Here is a 17,206-nt window from a genome sequence, read left to right on the forward strand (position 1 = left end):
TCCAAAAATTAAAGCAGCCTGGATGCAACAAGAACCATCCAGAAAGCATTGAACCAGAACCTTCTCAGAAAGGCCTGCAAAATCATCCAAAAGCAGACACCAGAAGGTCCTAATTTATCAACAACCACAGAAGTGGGCAGAGGAACATCCAGAAGCTTTTGACACCCGGTCAGGGGCCAGGACCGCACAGCAGTTAAGGGGGTCGGCTGAGAAGGCCTTGGCTCCCGCACACGACACACAGGCCACAGCCCTGCCGTGACGCAGGACCCCGGGCCCAGTAACGCCCTGAGCCAGGCTGCTGCCAGCATCTCCCGCAGCGAGGGCAGGCTGCTACCCTCGGGCGGCAGCTCCCCCTCCGGAGGGGCGGAAGCCCAGGCCCAGGTGGGGGCTGGGAGCCGCGGGCGGGGGCACCGGGCGAGCGGGGCCACGGCGTGGCTCTGAGGCGGCCGCTAACGGCAGCTACGGGGGGGGGGGGGGGGGCGGGGCGTGAGCGGCGGCGCGTGGGCGGGCTCTGCGCCTGCGCGCCGTCGTCGGCCGAGTGCCGCGTGGGGGAGGGGCGGGTGCCGCCGCCGCCGCCGCCGCCGCCGCCGCCTGCGGGCCGCGGGGGGCGGGTCCTGCCGCGGAGGAAGCGGCGCGAGCGCGGAGTCATGAGCGGCGGGGCGGGGACGGGGGGCCGCGGCGTGTGAGGGGTCGGCGGGGCGGGGGGGCCCCTCCCCGCGGAGCGATGGTGCCGGAGCGCCGGGGCGGGGGCCGAGAGCCTGGCGGGGGGCGGCGGCGGCGGGGCCGGCCCCCTTCACCGCCGGCGGAGGCGGGCGCCGGGCGGCGGCGGCCGCCGCGGCGGGTGCGGGCCCCGCATCGCCATCTCCTCCGTCTCCTGCCGCTGCTGCTCCTGCTGCCCGCCGGCGCCGCGGGCCAGGCCAGCCCCAGCTCCGGCCCGCACGCCGTGGGTCCCCCGCACTGGCCGCCGGCCGGGCCCGGGCCCAGCCTCAGCCTCTACCTGAGCGAGGAGGAGGTGCGGCGGCTGATCGGTGAGTGCGGGCCGGGGCCGCGCTAGGCCCCGGGCGCGGCGGAGGGCGGGGGGCCGGGACCGTGCCGCAGCCGGCGGCGGGGGTCGCTGTGCCGGGGGCCCGGCGCGGGGCAGTCAGCGCCGCGGCGCCTGGGGGCGGGGGCCCGGGAGCGGGGCGGTCTGTGAGCGTGGCCTGGCGCTGGGCGTCCGGGGGCCCGAGAGGGGATGGGGCGGCCGAGGCGCCCGGGTGAGGGGGGGGTCTGGGGCGCTGGGGTGGCGTTGGGGTTCCGGGGGCCTGAGAGGGCACAGGGGGGCTCTGCGGGACTGGGGTGGGAGGTTTTGGGGACTGAGTCAGCGATGGCGTGCCTGGGGGCCCGGGAGAGAGCGGGGTGTCTGTGGGAGTGGGACGGAGGTGGGTGGGCCCGGGAGAGAGCGGGGTGTCTGTGGGAGTGGGACGGAGGTGGGTGGGCCTGGGGGTCCAGGAGAGAATGGGGGTTGCTATGTAGTACCACGGTTGGGGGACCCAGGAGGTCTTGGGGAAGGCATGGGGGAAATGGAGGAGTCTGAAGGCCCAGAAGGGAATCTCTGTGCTAGGTCATCTATATGTGCATGGGGTTTTAGGTGGAGAAAAGTGTCTTTTTTTTTTTTCCCTGCCCTGATGGTGAGTAGTTCCCCAGGTTCAAGTGACTGGGAATGTTATGCTGCAGGAGCAGGGTAAGCCCTAGAAGAGATGAGTTCAGGCCCGTGATTTAATTAACGAGGGAAATGACATTCAGAGGGCAGAGAGAAGACCTGGCAATAATTGGGAGTGTGTGTGAAAGGAATCTTAATTTCCAGGCAGGCTGATAATTACCGCACAAGTATTCAGCGACAGTTCTGTGCAGTCCGCCACCTGGCCCAGCACAGAGGATTCTCATAGTCGTTTTGCTCTTGGAGAGTCTCTGGTTTAAACAAAGATTTGTTTTCTCTAAACACAATTCTAAGCCAGCCAAGGTTTAGAGTTGATTGCTAGAGTCTCAAAACAAATACGTGGTATCCCCAGTGATTTGGTTTCTAGTAAGTGTCCTCCTATATCTGTGTAAGCTGAAAACGAAATCTTCTAACAGTGCAAGACTTTATTTGCATCAAATGGACAAAATAAAAACGTGTCCAGGTAATTTGAACTCTGTAAGCATATAGCTGACTGAAGTCAGGGGACCCAGAGCGTGAATAATGCTGTAAATGTTTTCTCCCTTATGGCTTGCGCTGGCGATTAGCATTCTAATGTCATCATTTTTACATTGCATGTACTTACTGCCAGATGCTCTGTTACAAATACAGGATTAAAAAAAAATCCAGCTTGCTGTTTAGCTGGGTTTCTAAACAAGTAATTAATCTTGGAAATACTGAATGTAAGGCTTGAGTTCTCCCAAGTCTGGTGACTGAAATGAGTATGAGTTGAACTTGCTCAGACTTTCATGGTTCACTAGCATAATTATTAATCATTCAGTAGAATCCGAGGAAGACAAGCTCTTTTGCTTTGTTCTGTTGTCATTTTTGTTTTTAAGTTAAATTGCATCTCATAATCTCCCTTAAGGGTGGTATTGCTAATGAGGCTAAAGTTGCTTACTACTCAAGATGTCCATAGCTGTCTTATTTCACATGAAGTACATGACTCTCGGTGATCTGTTCTGTTTCTGTGTCGTCAAATGCTTGGATAAATTAGAGTCTAATCTGAAGATAAAAAACATTTCTCTTAGCGGTATTCAGATCACCAGAAATCTGTTAAAGTAAACTAAATTTTCAGGTTCTATATGTTGTTGATGCAAGCAGATTTTCATTTTAAGAATACTCCTTTACACATACTAGCTGTTGTATGTAATATGTAGTCTAATGAGCCATATATAGACATAGACAAATCAAATCTGGGGTACCTGGATATATTCCTTTTGCAGAAGAAAGTCAGAAGGACCAGATATGTTTGTTCCAGTTCTTCACACTTTTGAAAACAAAGCAAACAACTATTTTAAATGTTCAGTTTTGTCATATCATAACTGTGTTTACGCAAAATTAAGTTTGTAGTTTAAGAATTTGTATCAGCTTGCATGAACTTCCACAGTTTTCTTCATTTTCTGTAACTTCTTTGAGGAAAACAATGATTAGTGAATGCTAGAATAGCCATTCACAGTAGATAGGAAAATGACATTGCTTGTGTAAGTGAACTGTTAGGTTCAATGAAACTGCCAATATAAACATGAAAGCTAGTTTGTTTTACCTTTTGTTTCTGAACAAAATCTGTCTCTGCTACTGTCTTGCTGTGGATGAACAGAACTTTAAGGTTTTCTGAAGAGTTAATAAACCCAAATATTACATGGAATTGCTGTAGCCTTTGGTGTGGCTTCATGTCTTCAATATTACCCCTATTCGGTTTTGGATTGCAAATTTAATATGGGACAAATATAAGCACATGATCCCATGTCTGTTGAACTGGCCATAGAACCTGATATGGTGCATATTACCAGCTTCCATGCAAAGTTAGAGCAACCACATGATCTGGTTTAAGGTCTGGTGGAACATACCCATTCATGATGTTTTTCACCAGTTCAGTGATTTGCATTGCAATGCTTCTCATCTGCTCAAAAATAGAATTCAATGTCTTATGGAACCATGAACCGTGTTTTATTTTTAGATCATGGCCCTCGTAAATGGAGGGTAAAGAAATAAAGTGACTTGCCTAAGATTATTTGTGGCAGTTCTTTCTGTGGAGTAGAGGAAGGATTGATAGTATGGCTTATAGGGAAAACTGCCTGTTACTTTCCTATATGCTTACAAGCTTGCCAGATTTCCACTGTTAGGCTACTTGATTCTAACCATGTGTCTGTCTTAGAATGAATTGTTTTGAAATCTCCAAAACTTTACTGAAAAGAGGACTAGAGAACATTGGCTTGCCCCGCTGTGTGAGATTGATTTTTATTTTGAAAAGCTGTAGCATTCTCATGGTCTAAAAGAAGGGCAATATATGGCAGACAGATGGTCTTTATGTCAGAAATATCTCTTGCCGTTCCCATGGAAAATGTTCACAGTCATCCAAACTATAAGTCTTTGGAAAAAATTGTGGTTTTCACATACTTGGATATGTCAAATTCCATTCCCACCAGGCAGAATTCAGAAGTAAATGAGATGAAGGTAGAAGGAGAGATTAAGTTTGTCAAGGGGGCTTGGTTGAGAAAACTTCAGATATGGGAGCAGGGGCCAGAGGTGTTTTGGAGAAAATAGGGACAAGAGAGAGCAAGGATGTGGAGTGGGGGAAGAGGAGGAGGAGAAGCATTGTTCACTGGAGAAGGATGCCCAGAGCACCTTTTGAGGAATATCTGTGAACTCTCTCAGCACTATGGTCCATAGCCTTTTAAAGTCAGCTCATATGGACAAGGACAGTCATCCTTTTGTCAGTAGTATGGGTCTTGCATAAAATTGAAGAAAGTTACTGCTGACATATGTGGATATAAGTGACTGTAGGATGGGTTTTATGTTTTATCAGTTTACTCCTAAAAAAAAATATGTAGGAAATTAACCTCAGCGTATGTGCATTCATAGTGGAGGGTTTTTTTACAAAGTGGAGTATTCAAGGTAGGAAGTGTCATTACTCTTACAAAGTGGCCAACTGTGTATATGCATGATAACACCATGTGATCATACCATGATGTTAAATTAGTGAGGATTTATTCAATAGAGAGGCTGGCTGTACTTTATTTAGTGACTTTTATTCAAACTTTCATCTGAAATCAGAATGTAGTGTTTGTGTAATATTGGAATGCTTCATCAGTCTGCTTTTCGCAGTATTCTATGAGATAAAGGCACATGTATCCCTGTTTTTCAGGTAATGAGTCAAGATTTAGAGAATAAGGTCAAAAATATCCACTAATACTAAGTGTCTGGTTTGAACTGTGGAGGATTTGATCTGATCTTTTTAAAGTGTATAGCATTATTTAGCACTTAATGTGTCCAATGTAAATGTCTCTTAGACTTTAGTTTCAGCTGCAAGTTCCTGGCAATTCTGCAAATTGGACTTCCAGAAGACCTCAAGTTGTAAAGTCAGAATATGAGAAACAAAAAATTAATAGCCATCTGTGGAAAATTTGCTTTAAGCTGTTTGTCTGGTGTTGCAGGTAGTTCTTTCACAGCATTCATGAGATAGCGTTCAATTCTTCATGGCAGCAGCAAGGTACTTAAACTGTGAGGATATTCTTTCTGTGCTGAGAGTCTTTTAGTTTTGTAGACTACATACCTTTCGGCTGTGAAACTGGTCTTTTGGATAGTCTTCTTCATTACACAGCTCTGATCCTGTTAGAGATAAGTCTTATTTAGCACTCTGGCTAGACCTAAGTCCGGTGGGGAGAAAATACCCTGTGATCGGGTAATTAAAGACTATTATAATGCATACGCACAATGGGGCTGAAGTAAGACTGCGAGAGCAGTCTTAAACAGTCTAACCCATGCAGTGTTTGCTTTGAGTGTGCCATCTTAGTGTTTTTTGGCCTGCTTCCTTCTGAGTAATTATTTTGAATGCAGTCTTCTGTTAATTTTATACTTGCTCTTGCTTAATTACAGAGTTAAATTAAATTAATTAGAACTTCTGTGACTTTTTCCCCATGTTTTAGAATTTCATTTGAAACCAGAGTGCAGCTTACAAAAATGAGTTTTCAGTTTGCATTAGTTTACAAAACTAATGCAAAATCTGTTACCATGGCGATTTTTTTTATCATACCACTGTTTCTAGTTAGCTGTGTTTTTTGGCAGACTTGCGCAAATAGCATATTATGTGACCACTGTTGAAGATAGGGGATGGTGTCATCTAGCATGGCTATTTTATTCTTAAAGTATTTTCAGACAAAAATATACTATACTAGTTTTATGAAGCATTAGTATTAAAATGCCAAACCTGGAGTTGACTAAGCAGTAGAAACTGTAATTTATGTCTGATGGATTTATTCCTTTGGTTTCTAATCTGTACTGAAATTTACTTTCAAGCTGCATGTTGTTACTTTTTTGGAATCAGGAACGTTTTAGCATGATGCATGGTCTGTGAGAGCACCGTACAATGAGAAGTTGTAGGCCAAATGTAAGTTTTTGATTTTCAAACTGAGGCTCCACATTTACTAGTTATTACAACAGTGATTGAGTGGCATCTTAATTTTATAATGCTGCTATTTTGGGAAGCTAGCAGCAGGAATTCGTGTAGTAAATGCTTTATGGTGCTTGCACTACTTTTACGGTAATTGTAAATCCTCTGGATCCTTTGTCCATTGTCTTGTTAGTTGTCCCTTTTGCAAAAGAGTCCTGAAAATCGGTGCGCTGTGGTGTGCTAGATGGTCAAATTACTGAAAGTTGAAAGTGTCTGTTTCTCGTGATTTTTGGAATGTTTCAGAGCCTTGTTAAAAGCCTAATTACACATCTTTCACAGCATCCGAGCCTAAAGCGCCATTGGCTGGCTGGTTCTGTGCTTATAAATGAGTTTTGTTAGTTGCATCTAAGACTTAATTTCCCCATGAGATCAGCAAATTACTCAGCTTGTATACGATAACTATTTAGGATATACACCAAAGAGGTGGTCTTGTTGCTAGTCTGTGAAAGAGGCCTCTGCTGAAGCAGAGGATGTTTGAGTACCCTAAGGTCTTGAAGCAGCAAGTGCCTGGGTGACCTCTAGTTCAGAATCAGATTCTGATGTGTAGATGTTCTTAAATCTTTATTTCCTAGCTTTTAAGTGCTTGTCTGAATAACAGTAGTTTGCTTGTACATTATATGCCAAAAAACCAACCCCTAAATATTGTATTGTTTTGGTCCATGCACTTACTTTTGCAGAAGCACAAGATGTCACATGCTAATGCCCCACTTTGTCGTTCAAAAGAAACTTAAAATCAAAAATCACTGTAGGTACACACTGCTAGAGGAAAAGCAAGCTTCTAAACTCTTAATCTTGACAGGTGCTGTGTGCTGTAACAAAACTGAGTTGTTGATGATGGCCTAAAAATAGTATGATACAGTCCACTTAGTTGGATACACTATTTTTAGGATAATTATTTTGTTACATCTCCCAGGAAAGTCCTTCAGTGTAATGATAATAAATGACTGCTGCTTATTAGACAGATTTTTTTCTTTTAGTGTTGTGGGAGAATTTCACACTTTTGAAAAATAAAAGGGCTTTTAAAAGATGCATGCAATAGCATCTGGTATCTTGCAAGCTGCAACAGGTTGTGACAAGTTACTTGCATCATGGAGTTGAGCAATCTGTTTTCATTTTGGAACCTTTCAGAGAGCTTGGATGCTTTTCTGTCCGATTTACCATATTACCACAGTTAATATTGTTTTGAGGTTTATGAGAACAAGCTGGATTTGGAGTTCCTTTGCCTTTTTCCATTTTATTGCCTCACTCTTAATTTACAAAGTTCAAATATCGTGTGTATAGATGTTTCCTCAGAGATGTGTATAGTCATATAAACCCGCTGCCATATTTGTAATGTTTACAAACCAACAGAAGAATATGCTTTTAAAAGTTTGGAATAGTCTGTGGAGCAATATCGGAAATGTTGCCAGTGGAGGCAACTTTTAACTTGAGTTAGGATTCCTTTGGAAGAACTTATTGTGTGTGACTTCTATTAAGAGGGCTGATGAGATGAGGGAAGAGTAAGAAATACATAAGTTCTTATCAGTACTGATCTACTCAGTATTACTGAAATGGATGGTTAATTTCTGAGGCCTAATTTATGATACTGGCTTGTGTGTTGGAATTTAAAAGTGCTAGAAGTTCAGTCTGAGTCTTTCCTAGTAAAAGTAATTTGGTTTTGCATATTGACCATTTAGGAACGACTGCATGGGCACCAAAAGGCTTAGCTTCCTCGTGCGTTTTCTTGCCTGAACTCTGCCCTTGGAGGAAAAAATCGTCAGTTCTTTAGAGGCCAAGGTCTGTCTAGTGATAAATGTTTGTGGTTCTTGTAACATTGATGTGTCAGGGACTTGGAAAAAACCTGGCCGCTGAGACTGAAGCCTAGTCTGATGAGGGGGGGAAAAAAAAACACCCTTGCTCCTTAGTTCCCAAAGCTACATTCCTTATAGCTGTGATTTTTACACCTGTGTTCTGTTTGGCAAGATCTTTTTTATTATCATTAGTTGTTTGTCTCAGAACACATGCTCCCTTTTTCCCGCTGGTTCATGGGCAGAATGGGAACAGGAGGGAGGAAATGGAGGCAAAGGACTCCCTGCGTACATGAGAAAAGCCTTCTCTTTACTTGCAGTAGCAGCCAGCAAGAATGTCTCATGATACAGTGACCTAAAACCACTTCTAGACAACAGCTAGGTAGTGGGAAATACAAGAGGTAAGAACCTTGTTTACAGCAGTGAAAAATCCCTGGGTAGCATTTTCCTGGGAATGAGAACTGTGGAGACAGCTATACTGTGCCCATTGATATATGGGTGCTTTACAAGATCAAGTTTTCTTAGGAAGTCCTGTGTGGGTTTTTTCCCCTCTTCCTCCTTTCTTCTACTGATGGGAATTATGTTTTGATTCTGGAAAAGCTGAATTAATGAGATATTCCAAATGCATCTTGGTTCATAGTTGTTCTAAGCTGTAGCAAAACAGGATTGCTTGACAAGTGATTCATAACTAAAACTATCCAGACTGAAATATCACCGAGTTGCTTATCTTCTTGCAGTGGAAGGGCCTTTTGTTTGTAACTTGGTGTGTATATATAGGATTAAAATTGTACTTCAGAGCTCAATTGGGAAAGTAGGGAGTGAATGAAAGATGAAGTGCATTTAATCAGTTATGCTCGATGAATTCATTCCTTCCCCCCCCCCCCCCCCCAATGGTAGCAGCACCAGCAGATCCCATGTAAGAAAGAATGCTAACACTCTTTGAAAATTTCCTGTGGGTAGCACAAAGGGTGAGATGGTAGAGGCTTCAGATGCATTATTTCTCTCCCATCTCTGCTTTTGTCCTTCTTTCATGCGGATAACTCGCACATTTGCACTGACTGCTTTGGAAATCTGTGAGCAGAAGCAACAGCATGAAACTAATGTGATGCTTTAGAATTTGTCTGCCAGTTACTGAATATTGAATAGCCATAATTAAATTAACCAGTATATTGATTTCACTATGCTGCTTGGAAAAGATAAGAGCAATAACGTGAGCACTGGAATTGCTGTTAGGCTTGAAAAGATGCAGCTGTTCAGAATGCATAATGGCAGAAGCACAAAGCGTGAAGTTGAGCAGGCTGATAAGCTAAAAACTGTTACCCTCTGAAAACTATTGCGGCCTATAAGAAGTTAGTTTATGGCCTTGCCACAGAGCTTAGTTTTCTTTGCAAGTAAAGAGTTTGCCATAGACGTAGCAAATAGACCTGTAATAATTTAGGTGGAATTTAGTATTGTTTTAAACAATTCATGTCATTGTGATTGCAAGTCTTCTGAAGGGTCTTAACGTATGTGAATGTTACTTAACATATGTGAATGCATTATCACATTAGCAGTCCTATAGGTCACAGTCAGAAGCATGAATTTTGAGGCTATGAGGAAGAGGTTTAATGCATTGAGAGTGTTTTGTTTTGGTTTTTTACTTCTTTTCAGTACTTATTACTGAACTAGTTATCCCTGTGACCACAGAGAGGGACACTGTTCTGAAGGTGACTTATACTGTTGTACCTTATTGTCTGTCTTACTGAGATAACGGAATCCACACACGTGTGGATTCCCATACTGGGAAGAATTGAAGTGGCACTACTTGTCTGGGTAGGTAACACCAAAACATTGCAAATACACACTATTCATGAGTCTAACTTCTGACGTATCTTGCTTAGACTTTTTTTCGGTTGGAAAGATTACTGCAATTCAATTCAAAAGCTTTTGTTTTACTAGTAAGCCTTTCATCTGAAGTTATTTTATTTCAAAATGTATACTACTGGATAGTTGCAGTTCCTGTGGGTTGAACCTTTCTTTTCAGTTGAAATAAAAGTAAACATTGAGAAAACAAAAAGGAGTGATTTAGATACACGGAACTTCATTTATGCTACAATAATTATATCTCAGACATGCCATTACCGAGAAATTATTTTTTTCATAAATATACTTAACTGTACTTTGTATGCTAAGAACAAAGTTGTGTATAATTTCAATATATAAAGTGGCCTTTAATGAGTAAATCAAACAGGAATATCTGTATTGTTTTTCATTAACAGTTTCTGGAAAATTAACTTCAGGGGCTGACCGTCTGAGGGCAGAGTTAGGCAGCTCAAGCTAGAAAGTAGTTGTTGCCCAGCACAGTGCTTTGCAAGCAGACTTCTTCTGGAGAGGAGCTCCTTAGCTTGTGTCTTGCATGTCACTCTGATATATAGGGCAACAAGAAATTTGAGGCTTGGATTGATGTTGTAATCTAGAGGCAGAAAAGTAGGGAGCAGTTCTCTTCTGCCAGCTGATGGCAGTATTTGCAGTCACTTTTTGTACGGAAGCTTCTGAGGAAAATGCGGTGGTGGCTTGGTGGCAGTGGCTCCCCTAGTGCCCTTTCTGTTGCCTCCAGCCACGTGTGTGCACCATGATACTGTTTTTTCTCTTGCCTTCAAATATCTCAGTACCTTGTCTATCTTTAATATCTTTCCTTTGGAGTCAGCCATTCAGGTAGCTTGCATACGCCGTTCTGACTGTTAATAGCAAAGTGACTGCTGATTTTTGTCAGGAGTTATGTTTTTTATATCTATCTATCTCTATAGAGAGAGAGAGGGAGATTTAGACTGGCAAATTTCCCTTAGAAGGTGTTCTCAGGAGCAGAATTTTTCTTGTATTCTACTCTGATGCAAGAGATGGATTTTTTTTTCTCCCCCAACAGAGTGTCTTCTAAAGATTTCCTCAGCTGTTTTGATATTCTATTTATGAGAAATTTTTTTTTTTTTTTCCCCCCTTGTAAGTGCAACAGGGAAGAATAGGTAGGTAGGCTGTTGAAATGGGATTGTTGCTGTTGTTCAGGGGCAAATAAAACAGTAAGCAGTTAGGACCTAGGGAAAACTAATCCCTTCTTTTTAGTATGGATTTAGATAAATACTTGTCAAGCTTAATATGCTTTCACTTTAACAAGTGTTGTCAGCATTCCCCTTGGGGAAGCTTTCTGCAGAAGGGAAGAGGTCTGCTCTGTGACTTTCACAAATGCCTTTCAGTGAGGAAAAATCCTGTTTGCTGGTTGTGTTAAGCTCTCTATTAAACAGCATCAACAAGGTGCCTTGTAATAATCCTTCAGTGAAGATTCATGAGAATTTAATGAGAACTCCTAACTGGGAGTTTTTCTCCTGTTTGCTAGGTGCTGGGAAGTTAGATTCCCTGCTAGGAAGTACTAGTTGACTTTCAAGGATGCAGGCATTGTCTTGAAGTTATGTTGAGTATTTCCTTAAATTGAGTGCCTTGCGTATCCTATTCCATATCCAGCTCATGGAAAACTTACCTTCTCTCTCTCTCTCTCTCTCTCTATATATATATATATATAGTCCTTTTATAGTTTTCTAATTTTATTATTTAATAATTAGACACAATCTGTATGCTCTCAGTGACTACTTGGACAGAGCTAGGTGAGTTTACAAAGTACCCAAGCTATTCAAAATAAGGCATCAGCCTCTGTTGGGAGAGGTTTTCTGTGTAGATGAGAGTGTATCTAACTTTGGAACCTCATCAAATCACTGTGTGTTCCATTAGTAATTTAGTTTTAGACCAGTTCCACCAAAAGTTTGCATGTTTCAGTATGTCTTTCTGAGGGGTCAAGCAGTGATTTTATTTCTGGTCTGTTTTCCATGCATCTGATAGCGTTTTTTGAAGTTAAAAATCTGTCTATGGTACTGGATTACAAAACACTGCTTTCTAGCAAAATGCAAGGTAAACATTAAAAAAACATGTTGAAGAGCTCTTGGGTGAGATACAGATACACATAAGGCAATAAAGAACTTCAAGCAGAGGTAGGGAATTTTTTTGGAAATTGGTGCTTTTTGGTTTTTGTTTTCTTTTTTTCTTAGGTGTCAGATTAGCAAAAGACCAGTTGAATACTCAGGAAAGGAAACCTTCCTTTTCTAAGCAAAAGATAGAAAGTGTGTTAATGAGTATGGATGGATGGATTTTTATTTTATTTTTTTACTTAGAGTATTGTCATGTCCTGTAGCAATAAGTTTCATGGTTGGTTCACTTATTTGTGCCTGTTGGTCGTTCGAGCTCGTCACTAAACAATTTCCCTTGTAGTTCTCGAGCACTTGTGCCATGATGGTGAAAAGCTGTTTCTTCATCTTCTCCATGTTACTTAAAATGTGCTTTTTTTTTTTTTTTCTGTGGTATTTTTCCTCATTCATCTTTTCCGGAGAGTCCTGGTTTGTTAGCTGGTAAAAACAAGTATTTCAGCCCTAATTCCTGACTGACAGCTGTAACTGGCAGCTCATACTGTTGTGGAAAACTTGAGCAGAAGTGCAGTAGAAGGTTAATAATCTGTTACCTTTTTTTTTATTAAACAAAAGTTTGCTTTCATTGTTTGGTATATTGATATCTACAAATAACATGCAAGAATCTTTTATATATTTTTTCAGATGCTTAATATTACATTCCTAATAGTGTTGCTTACTGTTTGCTAAATGAGATTGGTTCACATGCAGCATATATTTGATTTCCTTGTTTTGTTTAACTCCCAGCCGTGTTTTCAGCCTTGTGTAACCTTATTGTTGAACTGAACTAATTAAATACATTCAAATTAAGAAAACTTGGACTGGGAAGGTATTCTCTCTACCCTGCAAAAAAAGTTTTTGCCTTCAAGAGATGATTTTAATCCTCCAGCAGTGTTTTCTTGTGTATAGCTTAATGTATTACTATCAGAAGTGTTACAATGCATATTTGCAGAATCTGTTGTAAAGAAACTTATAGAAGTCACTGGCAAAGTTTAGGATTTAAATTCAGCATTTCAGATTTTTGGTGTATCTTCAAAGAGAGGAAAAAGAAGAGCGGGGTGGGGGGGAAGTATATGATAACTTTCTTTAACAAAATACATTTATTTTCCTGCGCGACCTCACACTTCTTTGTGTTTGAGATGTTGCACAGACGTGGGAAATGGATGATGGCGAAGGGATGTTCAAGGCTGAGGTTCTTATTCTTTTTCATGTGGATGTTTGTCCTGGAATGAAGGGTCTCTGGTTTGGCCAGATGAGCTACTCGGGAGTTGGGGCGTCATTCTCTGGAGCATGTATAGAATGAATAGAATATTTAGAAGACTTAGAGAATAAATAGAATAATGAGATAAAGCTAATAATTTGTATAACTAACTTTTTTCAATTCATGTCATTCAGAGTGATATCCACGTTGCCCATCTCTAAGATCTCTAGCACAGACTCTCTGTGAGGCATTATCTAAAGAAACCTTTGAAAGACTGTTGGAGGAGCGAGGTTTCATGGGAATGGGCATGATTTATTTCAATGGCTGTGACTTAAGAGCGAGAATGGCTTACTTTGTGATGGCTGTAGTAGTTTGACATCCCCCTACAGAGATTTCTCAGCTGTTTATGAAGTAACCACTACAAATTACAGACAGTGTATCAACAAAATCGGCACTGATTTCCATCACTTCCGTAGCACAGACAGTAAGCTCCAAGAGGGCTGCAAAGACAGCTGGGAGAGCCCAATTATACAAGCTGTTGTTACTAAATTGCTTTTTTCTGAAATACTACTTACTGCAGTATGAATACTAGCCATAGTCTAATAGCAATCTCCTCTAACTTTCCCATTTCTCATTCATTTTAAGTCTCTCATATTCGAGACAGAATGTTCCCAAATTATGTTGTAATGATTTGAACTCTGTTACCTGGAGTTTTGTCTAAAATATTCTTAAGAAGAATGTGTTACTACTGGCGTATGTTGTAGGATAGATTTGCTTCTTAAGAATAAAATCTTATTTTTATCATGCTAATCGAGGTTTTTTTCTGTGTTTTTTTTTATTATTTTAAAAAAAGAGTTGAAGCTAGACAGCATTTACACAGGGGCACTTGAAAAGTAGTGTTTTGTTAGGCTGCTAGAGTGACATGATCCAGTTTTGTCATGAACACAAGGGCAGCCCAGCATCTTTTGCGTTTTAGAAGGAAAACCAGCCTCTCCCCTTCTTGTCTGAGCTTCTTCAGAATGTTTTGTGATGTTAAATAGGGCAGCCAAATGACCGACTTTCTCTGTGCTTAAATATATCTTTTTTGTGTTTAACTTAAATTTATTCTTTCAAGTTTGTGCCTAAGGATGAGCATACAAGGATAGAGAAGTCAATAATGAGATGTAGGGTTGCCTGGGTAAAAGTGTGGGGGTTTTGCCTTGAAATAAAGGAAAGCATTGGTTGTCTTGTTTTCATGTGAGTTGGTTTAGATTAGTCAAGTGCAAGTAATGAGAAATTAGATCCTTTAGCCTTGTGCATTCTCTGCATATGGACTTATTTAAGGAGACTTGCTAAAGCAAAACTACAGTCTTAAGTTTTAAAATTGGTTATCATTGATCTCTAATTACTGTTTAAACCAACAGAAACATTCTGCAAACCTTCTTTTCCTCCTCTGCAGTTTGTGTCACTTAAAAAGGAGTACCAAAAAATTGTTAGGTATTCCTCCTTAAGTATTTCCACCTTTTTAAGTTTTACTGCCTTGCCTAGAAAATGATTATTGAAGAACTTCCTACGTTCCCTAGCTCTTTGTAATGCTTAATCCATTTATTTCTTCTGGAGCCATCTGTTTTCTTGTTTCATCATTTCATATATGACATTAATCATTACATACTAATTTGGATCTGTTCCATGAGGTTCTGAGTGCTCCATTTGCCCTGCTTAAAATGCAAGATGGGGGAAGTTTTCAGCACCTTAAGAGGAACCTGATGCCTTGCAGTACTACATTTTTCAAATGATATCAGTCAATATCCTTTAATATAGCATTATCAGCTTACTAAGCATTCTTCTTGAAATCTGAAATACTTGGAAAACTAGTCTTGATTCTGTCTCCTATTCCCAGCAACCTGCTTCACTTAGATCGATTACATTTTATGCTGATACTAAATTCTGAGATGTGCACGTTTTAAGAAACATTTGTGATTGTAGGCTTAGATTGTGTATTGACTGCGACTTGCTTAATTTGATACCATCTTTAGAAGGCACATCCACATGGTTTGAAAAAGCCTAGACTATCTGCATAAGGAAGCAGTACTATTTTAGTATAAGCTTGCTTTAAGCTGGTGCTGCTGCAGTCCTGCCCTCCATATTGAGTGCTCCTTAGCATCCTCACTATTTCAGAGAGTTAAACTGACGGAGAAATATCACCTACTTTTTTTTTATATGCTGGCTTTTTGCCACCTCAGCTCCCTGAACTTTGGCTGATGAAGGTTTAGATAAGTAAGGTTGCAAGGGGGGTGTAAGTATGCGTGTTTGAGGGGGGGAAAAAGCTGAAATGGAACCAAAGGAATGCTGAATTAATTAGACTTAAACTGTCATGGTAATGGAGCCTGAAGTGCTTTCTGCAAACTCCTAAACCATTTTTAATGTCTGTTCCCGAGGGAGTTAATGATATCGTGTACTCCATCTGGAAATCTAAGTAGCGAGGCTGGCACAATTTCATTGTATATGAAAGTGTATGTGGATACAAAGAAAAAAGATCTAATTAAATAGGAATAGTTCACAGCTAACACTAAATAAAAATAACTGAAGCTACTTGACTGAGGCTGACTATTCTCCTCTTGATCAGAATTTGCAGAAAGAGCGGCATTCGATTTAATCTGCAGAATGTGTTTGTAATGGTATCCTCATTTGCTGTTTCAAGCAGCCCAAGTTTGTTGTTGGAGTCTGGTGGCCTGTGCCGCAGTTTTCCCCATTGCAATCCCAGAGAGAATTCTAGCCTGAACAACACATGTGGAGCTGAGAAAAGTATTCATTATACTAGCAAAAATGTATTTTCTGTCTATTAGAAGTCTATTAGAGCCCTTTACACACGCTCTACTGCAGGGCTGCTCTAGCAATTTCTGTGAGTTTGGGGAAATTTCCTCTTCCTTCAAGAGGAAGAATCACAGACCAGAAAAAGCTCGCCCATATAGCAAGTGAAGTGATGACAGCCTGGATCAAGAATACGCGGTTCAAGTGACTGACAAGCAAAACGCCTTTCTGCCTGGCTGCCTGCCCAGAGAACAAGAAAGTTGCTTTTTTATTAGTGGCGGGTCAATTCCAATTCTTGACATGTTGTGCTGGCCTGATCGAGATAAATGATATAGACAAGGCACTTTGGGAATTTAGGCTTTTGGGGGGATGGGAAGGTTTAAAAAAAAAAAAAAAATTAGGGATGGATGGATGGTCCGGAAGCAAAACTATACTGTGGAGGATTGAAGATAGGACAGTTAGAACCTGGTCACAGGTTCTTAGTTTTGCATTGCAAATTGAATTTTGTTTGTAGTCTGTTGCTGGAAAAGACTTGTTATAGGGGAAATGTTTTAATTGACGTTATACTAAGAAAAAAAAATGAGTGGCTATCTTCAAGTACCATACAGCAGTGAAACATAGAAATTTTCCAAGTATGTATCTAGGAGGTTCCATGGTTTCAGAAAGCATTTGTCCAAATTCACTAGATTTTTCTTCTGTGAGAGCTGTTCAAAGATACCACCTTTTAATTTAGGAAGTTCCTGATCCACAGTCACGGGAAGCAAGGAGGAATGTATAGTGAAATGTCACTATATACTTGTCTTGGTTTTGTATTCTTCCATTGGCCCCTTTTAGAGACAGGATGCTAAGCCAGACAGACTTTTCTTTTTTTATGAGTTAAGAGCTATGTTACAAAACTACTTGGATTATTTTTATATGCCAGTCTCTTAACTGGAGCGTAACTTTTTTGAAGCAATAAAACTTGAAATTGATTCTCATGCTGCTCTTGCATAATGCTGTTTGAGTTCATATAATTAACATCGCCTGTTCGTGTCTAGCTTTTTATTGCAGTACAGGCATTAAAACATTAGTGGTTTTATACAATCACGTCACTAAGTGTTGTAGCATGCTGCCTCCATTGAAGCTGAAAGATGTCATTGATCATCTTTTAGGGTCATTTGGTTTTGTACACTTTTAGATATTTTTGCAAATAGAGGTTTTTATACTTGGAAGCTTTGCCAGGATAGCCTTTTATGTGGCCTTCGTAAAGAGCAATTTTTATAATGGTCTATTTTACTG

The 17,206-nt window shown here is 41.2% G+C and overlaps 1 protein-coding gene across 1 annotated transcript in view; it reads left to right on the forward strand.

The window, feature by feature from the left end:
* Positions 1-724: 724 nt before the first annotated feature.
* The window catches only part of RYK (receptor like tyrosine kinase), a 62,575-nt gene continuing 46,093 nt past the window's right edge, over positions 725-17,206 (forward strand). The window contains exon 1 of the mRNA XM_067302126.1: positions 725-1,028. Within this exon, the coding sequence (XP_067158227.1) occupies positions 725-1,028 (304 nt within the window). The remainder of the gene's footprint in view (positions 1,029-17,206) is intronic.

The sequence above is a fragment of the Apteryx mantelli genome, chromosome 9 (genome assembly GCF_036417845.1).
Source record: "Apteryx mantelli isolate bAptMan1 chromosome 9, bAptMan1.hap1, whole genome shotgun sequence".
NCBI lineage: Eukaryota > Metazoa > Chordata > Aves > Apterygiformes > Apterygidae > Apteryx > Apteryx mantelli.